Here is a 9,723-nt window from a genome sequence, read left to right as displayed (position 1 = left end):
GGTGGCCGGTCTGAGCTACCACCACGGTCATCTGAGCATGCTTCTTCATTTTTACGGGCCTCCTAACATAAACTGGGTTAAACTACGGAGTAAGGAGGACGCTCAGGCCTCGAGGCCGTGTTCGTTTGATAAAATGTGTAAATGAGGACTTTAAATTGTGAATATGTTCTTAAATAAAGTTGTGAACAAAGAAAGTTCGGCTTCAGTTTTACGTTTAAAGTCATAATAAAACAACACGATCTTCACCAGGTGGAAGCACTTTTCTAATCCTTTTTCTAAAATGAACTCAAAAGGCCAAAACTATTTGGGAGCAAACTGTGGCCACCCTTGCTGCTGATTTAAGAGGGAAAGCAACAGCCAATCAGACGAGTCGATTACCTGATCAGCATCAGTGTGATCATCAGGAGTTAGCTGGTGTGGAGCATACAAGTGTGTGTTAGCTACTGCGTCTCACTTTTTTAAATGTGTATATTCTTTTGCCCCCCCCCCCCCCCCCCCCCCCCAGTTTGTTCCTTTGGTTCTGGGGGCAGAGCTGTGACCCAGATGCCCTCTCCGACTTAAACCAGGTGTCCCGTTCGGCCTTTAACATGACGTATCTAGTGGCACGACCCCTGCTGAGCTGGGCCTGTGCACCCTGCCATTTCCTCCCAAACAGCACCGCTACTGTATCATTTCCCTGTCACCAAATGAGTGGCTAGCTGCTGCGGCGGGCTAATGAGAGGAAGGGAAGGCAGATGAGGAGAATCTGCAGGAAGGCCACATCAAACCCCCCCCCCCCCCCCCCCCGGCAGTACAATACACAGAATCAATCTCCCATCCTCCAGTCTGTCTGCAACCACTGAGGCTGCAGGGAGGAATTCAGAGCAACACAGCCGTTATTAGTGTTAAACATAACCTTATTTCATTTGATCTCCTCCACCTTCCCAAAGAACACCAGTGGGATTCAGCCGCTATCATTTACATATCCCCATGTCAATAAAATGGCCTTGTTCAGAAGGAACGACACACAGATGGAGAAGTTCACACAGTTTTATTAAAAGTACTAAATGAATCACCAGTTTTCCTCGCAGTTCTCTAATCTTTTGTTTCTTTTTCATGCTAAATGATTCGCGGCTGATAAAAGACACAATTCTCTTCATCTGAACATCTTCCCACTTTTCAATTAACCTCAAACTGCATAAAAAAGATAACATTTTAGATAAAACGGCTTTCCCTACATTCATTCTGAGTTAAAGGTTCCATGTGCTACAGATGAAGGTAATCAGATGCTAACAGACAGAGAAGACCGATAAAGGATGGATAATCTAATGTGTTGCTTTCTCATACAAAGCTATCAGTGTGTTTGAATGGCTTTCTCCAACAGGCCCGGCTGAATGAATTACACTAGTCTGTTAGTATTCTGCCTCTGCCGTACAAAAGGTCAATGTCAAATGCACCTCATTTAAAAGTCAATAGCAAGCATGCACATCATCTCCTGGGAATTTGGTCCCAGGAACCTCCAGACAGCATTGTGTATCATTCAGTGTGCAGAGGGCAGCAGGAGAGCTTTTTTAATCTTGACCTTCCAATAAAATATGCTCCCTATCCAAAATTACATGGTCTTAAATGGAGACATAGGCTCCCAACAAATCATAGGCTGGAGGGGACTCACAACAGCGCCGGACGCAGACACAACAGGTCTGACTGATATCTATACTAACGTATCTGCACCACTTCTGGATATTTAATCATGCTAATGTGGAATTTAACTAAGAAACATTCATTATAGTTCATATAGTTATAGTGTTACATAATCTACTGGAACGGCGGGATGGGAACGTTTAGGCAGCCTTGTTAATCTTCATGGATTTCCTGTATAAATCGTTGGTTGTTACGATAAAATTTTTCTGTTAAATTTATCATATAGAAGACACACGGTGATGTCTGAGAACAGAAATCACATTTATAGGATTTACAGAAAGTCCAGAAAGTTATTTAAACAAAATTAGGCAGGCGCATAAATGTGGGCATCATTTTATTGATTCCAAAATCTTTAGAACTAATTATTGGAATTCAAATTTGGTTTGGTAAGCTCAGTGACCCTTGACCTCCACAAACAGGTAAATCCAGTTATGAGAAAGAGTATTTAAGGGGGTCAGTTGTAAGTTTCCCTCCTCTTTGAATATTCTCTGAAGAGTAGCAACATGGAGGTCTCTAAACAACTAATGACCTGAAAACTAAGATGGTTCACCATCATGGTTTAGAGGAAGGAGACAGGAAGCTGTCTCAGAGGTTTCAGCTGTCTGTTTCCACAGTTAGGAACATGCTGAGGAAATGGAAGACCACGGTTCAAGTGAAGGCTCGAAGTGGCAGAACAAGAAACATCTCTGGTAAACAGAGGTGAAGAATGGTGAGAATAGTCAGAGTCAACCCACAGAGCAGCACCAGAGACCTACAACATCTTCTTGCTGCAGATGGAGTCACTGGGCACCGTTCAACTATTCAGCGCACTTTACACAAGGAGATGCTGCATGTGAGAGTGATGCAGAGGAAGCCTTTTCTCCACCCACAGCACAACCAGAGCAGCTTGAGGTTTGCTAAAGCACATCTGGACAAGCCAGCTTCATTTTGGAATCAGGTGCTGAGAACTAATTAAACTAAAATTGGGTTATTTGGGCATAACAAGGGTCGTTATGCATGGAGGAAACAGAACACAGAACTCCAAGGAAAACACCTGCTACCTACAGTAAAGCATGGTGGTGGTTCCATCATGCTGTGGGCTGTGTGGCCAGAGCAGGGAATGGGAATATTGTTAAAGTTGAGGAACACATGGATTCAACCCAATATCAGCAGATTCTGGAGACCAATGTCCAGGAATCAGTGACAAAGCTGAAGCTGCACCGTGGCTAGATCTTTAAACAAGACAACGACCCTAAACACTGTTCAGTATCTACTAAGGCATTCATGCAGGGGAACAAGTACAACGTTCTGGAATGGCCCTCTCAGTCCCCAGACCTGAATATTATTGACAATCTGTGGTGTGAGTTAAAGAGAGCTGATGGAAGCCATCCAACCTGAATGAACTAGAGATGTTTTGTGAAGAAGAATGGTCCAGAATACCTTCACCCAGAATCCAGACTCTCACTGGAAGCTCTAGGAAGTGTTTAGAGGCTGCTGTTTCAGCAAAAGGAGGTTCTACTAAATAATGAGTTATTTATTTGTTAAGGTAACCACATTTATGCACCTGTCTAATTTTGTTTTAACAATTGAGATTCAATTGAGTTGAAATGACGACGGGAGTCGGCTCAAGGCACTTCGCAAAGACAAGCATTATTGCACATTTTCTGTAAATCCTATAAACTCGGTTTCTCTTCTGTGCGTGTCTCCTATGTGATATATGTAACTGAATGTTTTTATCTTAACAACTAACGGTTTATAAAGGAAAATCCTGAAGATTAGCAAGGCTGCTCAAATGTTCGCGTTCCCGCTGTAAGAGTGGATTTCCAACAACATTCTCAACATAAAAAACGAGCCACAGCACCATCCTGACTGTCACACCGACAGGAGCAACGCTACTCCTGCCAGAACCCACTTGGCTGGGGGTTGTTTGGTTCGGAGGTGGAAAGCTGACACGTATGTGGACCCGCGCTGCTTGGTTCGGTACACCGGGCACTTGTACGTGTTCTTCAGCTCTTGTTCTTCTGCAGGAACAGCTCTGACATACAGCACTGGCATGGCCGGGGTCAGATCTCTCAAGACGGCTTCAGTGATGACGGCAGACTGAACGTCCCAACGTGCTCCTGAGAAGACACGTGTTACATCTGGGAACATCTCTTGAGCAGGCACCTGCTAGCTAATCAAATTCTGACCTTCCATGAAGAGTCCATGGATGTAGGCGCCCTCTCTCGGAGGATGGCCAAAGTCATCTTTCATTTTCTTGGTGACATCCACAGTCAGAGTCATCTTGTCCAGGGGCCACTGGTTCTTACGGGCAATACTCTGCAGCACAGCTGTAGAACACCAGTATGCATGTTTACTGGTATTAGTACTCCCATTATGCTCACAGACTGGGTTCTAGTTGTACTAATTCAGAATATGCAGCCCCGTTGTAAACAATAAATAATTACAACAATCTAAATAATAACAGAAAAATACAGGTAACATTGTAAAATAAGTGTCCCTTTATCAATGCAACTTTGTGCATTATTAAGCACCAATAAACTAAGGGTCCCTAGGACAAAAGGGCCAGGGTGTGTCTGCTTCGTAATGCATTACATACTATGGTTAAGCAGCTGTAATACTGTATTTAATAGTTTATTAATGCTTAATAATGCACTAATCAATGTTTAAAGGACCCTTATTGCAAAGTGTTGCCAAAAACAAATAAATGAAGCTTGAATTCAATCCCAGTTCTGATAAGAACCCAAACATGTGCTCTTCACCAGTGAGGAAGGACTGTGGGTTGAAGAGCCCAGAAATCCAAACAACTGCAGGCAGAACAAAGTCCTGAGTCCAGCTGTCCAGCTCGTGGCAGCTGGCCATCAGGTCACTCAACCTGTGGAACAAACAATGGCAATTCAGTGTTTAATGTCAGAGCAGACCAAGTCACCGGATAAACGGTCAAATCAGGCTGCTCAGGTTTACCACTGAGTGAGAGTTTTGGTGGAGGGATAGGCCAGTCTAGACCAGGACTCTGGGACTGAGTCGCTGAAGAGTGAGGACAGCAGAGCCTCCATGTTGGAGGAAATGGTGAGTTCTCCCTGCGAAGCCACAAATAACAGAAACATGTGGATGCTTCAGAGCAACAAAGGTGTGGTCCACATCAGACTGAACTACCTTCAGGCCCAGCTGCAGCTCACTCAGAGACCTTCTTATCTCTGCCAGCAGAAGATTCATTCGTTCACACTCCTGAAAACACACTAAGGTGTAAGGGCTTCGGTCTGCTGTCTTTGTCATCATCTCTGACATGTTGTACTCATCCGGGACCTTCTCCAGAACCTCGTCAATTATAGACAGAACCTGTCAAACACAACAAACCCACTTAGACATGAGCTCCAGGCTAAGTTGCATCCTCAGAGCTTCTCTCTGCCCTCACACCTTCTCCTCTGAGCTCTGAGCCGCCTCGTCCCCTCTGCTGGAGTCCCGGGGCTGCAGTTCCAGCAGAGTCTTGAAGAGGGTTTCTGAGGTAACAGTGAGGCACTCCAGCTCAGCGTTGGGGTGGAGGCCGTACAAAGTCGGGTTCTCACAGGGGAGATGCTCATCTATGTATCTATGATAGCCGCTGTAGTCCAGAAAGGAGGGAGACAAGAATCCTGGACACAGAAAGAGCTCCGCCACAAACTGACAACATGGAGAATAAAAGGAAGAGATGGGTTAATCCGGACTTCTCCGTAACTTGTTAAGCATAAAATACCATCAAAGTACTAAAAGTGACTCATAATGCAGGAGAGGAGCTAGACGTGCTGCTTTTTACAGATAAATAATAAAAATATTAGGAGCCAAACTGCAGTTTAGATTTACATCCCCAGAGGGCGCCGTTAACCTTAACAACACCACAAAGGAAGTCAGGAAGAGAACATAATCTTAATGCTGCGGGATGGCTCAAAACAACAGGATAGTCTTCTAAACCTCTAACATCTAAGACTTGTTCCAAGAAAGATTAAAAAGGGAATTTTACTGAATTGAAAGTGAGAAAGTTATCCTCACAAGCTAGCGTCACCATTTTCTCACCATTCTGGGATGCATGAACTCTTGCAGGTAGGTTTTACAGAGTCTTCTGTCCCAGTCGTCAGTGATGTGACCCCCATACATGATCTCTCCAAAAAGATAGCACAGATCCTCCCAGGGCACCTGCATGGACTTCACAACAACTCAAAGGCTTGTGTCATGTTGCAAAACCAGGAAACAAAACGTTTAACTCTCTGAAAACTGTTAAGGTCCAAAAACGTTATTACAGGGAAAAACTAACTTCTCTTCTTTTGTAGAGTTCAAGTACCAACGGCATGATGCACCTTTTCTTTAAATGACTGTGTCATCGGTAACTGTAATAAACAATAACAAGATGATGTTTCTTTACACAAACCGATGCCGTGCATGACAGCGGAGTCTCTCGCTCAGCTGGAGATGAGGATTTGTGAGCGTGAAGGAGGAAGAAAAGAGCCTGTGATTCATAACAAATTACAAAAGCTGTAGGTTCACTATCATTTGTACCTGTATTGTTTTGCAAATTGCTTCCTTCATCAGCTCTAATTGCAGTGATCACTTATGTAGCGTTGTGAACTGTCACATTGGCTGCATGTAATTACATTTAGAATAACGCTTCATTGCCCTCCTAATGAATTCTGTGTGTACGCACATCCAGGTTACTGTTTGGTTAACGTAATGAAGGACATTCGTTTTTGGAGGGCAGAAGACCTGCGAGATGTGATTGGTTGTGACCAGAGTGACGGGGGCTCCAGGAGACGTGCATTAGCAGCTGTGAGAGGGGCATTTCTGGAAGAATGGATTTTTTTGTCTTGTTGAAATAAAGCTAAATTACAGGTTGTGCTAACAGTTGTAAAGAAACTGAAAAAAAGGAGCACTGAACATTTTTATAAATAACACTGGAACAAAAGAGCCCCTGAAATAACTGGAGAGAGTGTGCAGCAATTCAGCATTTCTGTTTGACATTAAGGTCGCTGCAAACACCGTTATTATTCTAAATTTCATTAGCTCACAAGGTTGTGGTCACAACAAATTAAAAGTTTTAGTTAAATAATAAAAACTGAGTAGATGAAGGAGTGAGGCTGGAATAACATACTTTGGTGTTGGCCTCCAGGTAGTTGAACAACACGTTGGCTGAGATCGTGAGGTCTCCTGTGCTGAAGGGGTAGGTGTGGTTCCAGCCTTGAGGACCAAATTTACGGCGCTCTGTTACACAAGCGTGGAAGAAGCAGAGGGAGAACAACATGGAGTTGAACTCCTGTTCTCTGGAGCACATGTCCAGAGTGTCCTGATGAAATACAAGGAAGTGAGGGTGAAAATCAGAACTGAGAAATGTTGAAGATAAAATGTCTACACACCTGGTTGAAGTTGTTCAGAGCAGCGTGCAAACTGGGGTTCATGCCTGAGGGTGGCTCGTTTGTGATCTTGATGGCGTTCTCCAGTAAACCACGGGGGATCACATGCTGCTCAGAGCTGTGACTTGGTTCTCCAGTGATGAACACCCTGTAGCTGGGGTGACTGGCCACCGCCGCCGTCTCCAGAAGGATGTCCAGTGACGGCAGCCAGCGGGCCACAAGGTGCACGTTCTAAACGACAAACGAGCGTACAGCTACATTTCATTCCAGCAGGAAGTTGTGTTAGTTACGGAGGCGTTTGTGTTTGTATCAGTCGTTTAAAACCAGTTTATCGGTGCCCTGAAACTGTAAATAAAACCCTCACTAAGCTGCCCTGTTCTCCCTAAAGGAGCCGTTTACGGAGCTGATCAAACCAATTAGGGACTTTATTGAACCAAATTGAGTTTATTTCCCTTGCTCCCGGGATGAGATAATAACAGTACAGATACAGGGAAGCTCCAACAGAAGCCTGAAGCCACAGTCAGGGAGTAAAAGCCTCCTCACCTGCAAAATGACCCAGTGTCCTTCTTTGGAGGCAACAGTGAGAACCCTCTCAGCCACCTCCTCCTGTCCCTGTCCCAGGGACACATTGTGTAAAGTCCCCTGGTCAATAGAAAACCCCAGCTTTAAACCTGCATGCAAGAACATACAATTAGAACATTTATCCAATTCTAATGATTACAGGGCATGTTTTTATTTATATAGCACACAAAGGCCGCTCAGTGTGCTTTACAGCGGGAAGTTTAGGTGCAGTACCGAGTTTCTCCACATCCCTGAGAGGATCCACTCCAGGTGAGAGGATGAAGAACATGGGGGTTGAGGGACCACTGTCCTCATACAACTTTTCAAACTCCAACCTGACTGTCTCCACATACCTGGTCCCCATGCTGTCTTCAACAAACTTTCTGCAGGGACCAAACACCAACGTTAGGAGATGCAGAGCGGTCAGGCTCTCTGCTTCAGACGCTGACTTACTTCAGTGCATAAGTCATTCTGTCTGGTCGGAGCGCTCTCAGGATTATGAGCTTCTGCAGAGAGGTCTTGTTCTTCCAGTCCTGAGGAAGCTTTTCATTTTCAGGACTGCTGGACTCAACAATCTTCCTCCAGCGCTTCTGTGAGCTTTCCATGTCTTTGTTGAGTCCACTGAAGTCCTCCATGGTAGAAATGGTCTGCGTGGAAGTGAAAGACGGTATTACCCCACATCAAAAGTGCAGTTTAAAACGTTACCCTGTAAGGATTGCAGGTGTTTCACTTTACCTTAATGGCACCCCAGCTGTGTGGAGAGAGGAAGGGAACGGCACTAACTCTGGACGTTTCCACAGGAAAGCGTAACAGGAAGTCAAAATCCTGATCATCGATCAGATTCTGGCTGAGCAGAATCTACGGGGAAGAAGTGCGAGTGGCTTGTTATGATCTGGTCGTTACTGATCTATTTTCAGTGAACTGGGAATAAAATAAGAGAACTTTGGAATTGGGTTTATTGGTACGTGATGAATGTAAGATTAACCACATGAAGGACAGCCTTCAAAGCAGTTTTATGCCATAAGAACCGGCCCTCCTGTCAGAACAGACTGTTAGAACAGCCACCGCTGCTGGAGCAGGGTGTGAGAGGTAATCAATAGCAGCGTATGGTATTGCTGACTGCTTTTAATTGAAGTTAATGTGGGGGCCGAAAAGTACTTTGATTGATGAGAGTGACAGCAGGCCCCACCTTTGAGGCGGACCTCAGTCCCTCACCTGGAAGGCAGTGTGTGACAAGAAGGTTAACTTGTCTCTCTCAAACAGGCCCTGGCTGGTGTACAGGAATACAGAATAGGTGATGGCCTCAGTGAGGGTTTGCACTCTGGTCCTCACATCCTCATCCCATTCTGCACGCTCCATGGCTTTGTTAAACACCGAGTTAAAGGCCTGGACAACGACCAAAAGAGCAGATAGTGGTAACGTACAGAACCCCAGGCTGCACTGGGTTGTCAGGACAAATGTCAGAACGAATGGCTGTATTTTTTAAGGACTGTAGCTTTGATATAGTGCATGCAAAAGAAACTAAATATCAAAGAAATAATGAAGGAAGAGGTTGTGCATCCTCTGGGAGCATTTCAGGAGTGGAAAGTTTCACCTTGAGTGAAAACTGGTACATGAGGTTAATCTTGCTGAGGTCATTGATGATAAAAAAGAGGAGCGACGCTCTCTCAGCTGCTGGGCGGTATAGTTCTCGAGCCTCGTTGATCTTTGTCTCGTTCTCTCTGGCCTCCACCACCTGTGCGTTCCAATTGCACAAAATGAGCTATTAGGCTCTCAGTCATGCTCCAAAACCCTCCCGTTTCACATATTCCTAAGCACACATCATTTACAGCTAATGCAATAACATGGGCCACTTGCAGCTGTTTGACATTCAATAACACCTGAGCGCCCAGGAAAAAATAATAATGAAAGAAAAAACATTGTTTTACTCTTTTGAGGAATAACTTTACCTTGCACTGTATGTGAGCGGCCATGCTCTTGGTGTTTTCAAGCTGCTCCACCAGGGAATTATCACTTAGAAAATTACCACAGGCTGCAGAAAGATGACTCAGCAGGTCATCTTCAAACCTCTTCAGCTCAATCTTGAAGTGGTTCTGCTGTGTGGTCAGCTGCATCTTTGTGAAAA

At 44.7% G+C, this 9,723-nt stretch overlaps 1 protein-coding gene across 1 annotated transcript in view; it reads right to left on the bottom strand.

Moving 5' to 3' along the window:
- Nucleotides 1–1,013: 1,013 nt before the first annotated feature.
- The window catches only part of si:dkey-233k19.3 (dynein axonemal heavy chain 11), a 47,495-nt gene continuing 38,785 nt past the window's right edge, over nucleotides 1,014–9,723 (bottom strand). The window contains exons 67-82 of the mRNA XM_054740310.2: nucleotides 9,548–9,712; nucleotides 9,193–9,333; nucleotides 8,814–8,984; nucleotides 8,334–8,456; nucleotides 8,052–8,245; nucleotides 7,833–7,981; nucleotides 7,581–7,708; nucleotides 7,041–7,268; nucleotides 6,779–6,970; nucleotides 5,710–5,838; nucleotides 5,077–5,319; nucleotides 4,816–4,998; nucleotides 4,624–4,739; nucleotides 4,422–4,534; nucleotides 3,849–3,989; nucleotides 1,014–3,779 (exon numbers count right to left, since the gene is read on the bottom strand). Coding sequence (XP_054596285.2) covers nucleotides 3,532–3,779; nucleotides 3,849–3,989; nucleotides 4,422–4,534; nucleotides 4,624–4,739; nucleotides 4,816–4,998; nucleotides 5,077–5,319; nucleotides 5,710–5,838; nucleotides 6,779–6,970; nucleotides 7,041–7,268; nucleotides 7,581–7,708; nucleotides 7,833–7,981; nucleotides 8,052–8,245; nucleotides 8,334–8,456; nucleotides 8,814–8,984; nucleotides 9,193–9,333; nucleotides 9,548–9,712 — 2,664 coding nt within the window. The 3' untranslated portion in view covers nucleotides 1,014–3,531. The remainder of the gene's footprint in view (nucleotides 3,780–3,848; nucleotides 3,990–4,421; nucleotides 4,535–4,623; nucleotides 4,740–4,815; nucleotides 4,999–5,076; nucleotides 5,320–5,709; nucleotides 5,839–6,778; nucleotides 6,971–7,040; nucleotides 7,269–7,580; nucleotides 7,709–7,832; nucleotides 7,982–8,051; nucleotides 8,246–8,333; nucleotides 8,457–8,813; nucleotides 8,985–9,192; nucleotides 9,334–9,547; nucleotides 9,713–9,723) is intronic.

The sequence above is a fragment of the Nothobranchius furzeri genome, chromosome 5 (genome assembly GCF_043380555.1).
Source record: "Nothobranchius furzeri strain GRZ-AD chromosome 5, NfurGRZ-RIMD1, whole genome shotgun sequence".
NCBI lineage: Eukaryota > Metazoa > Chordata > Actinopteri > Cyprinodontiformes > Nothobranchiidae > Nothobranchius > Nothobranchius furzeri.
This window is presented reverse-complemented; position numbering and strand designations above follow the sequence as displayed.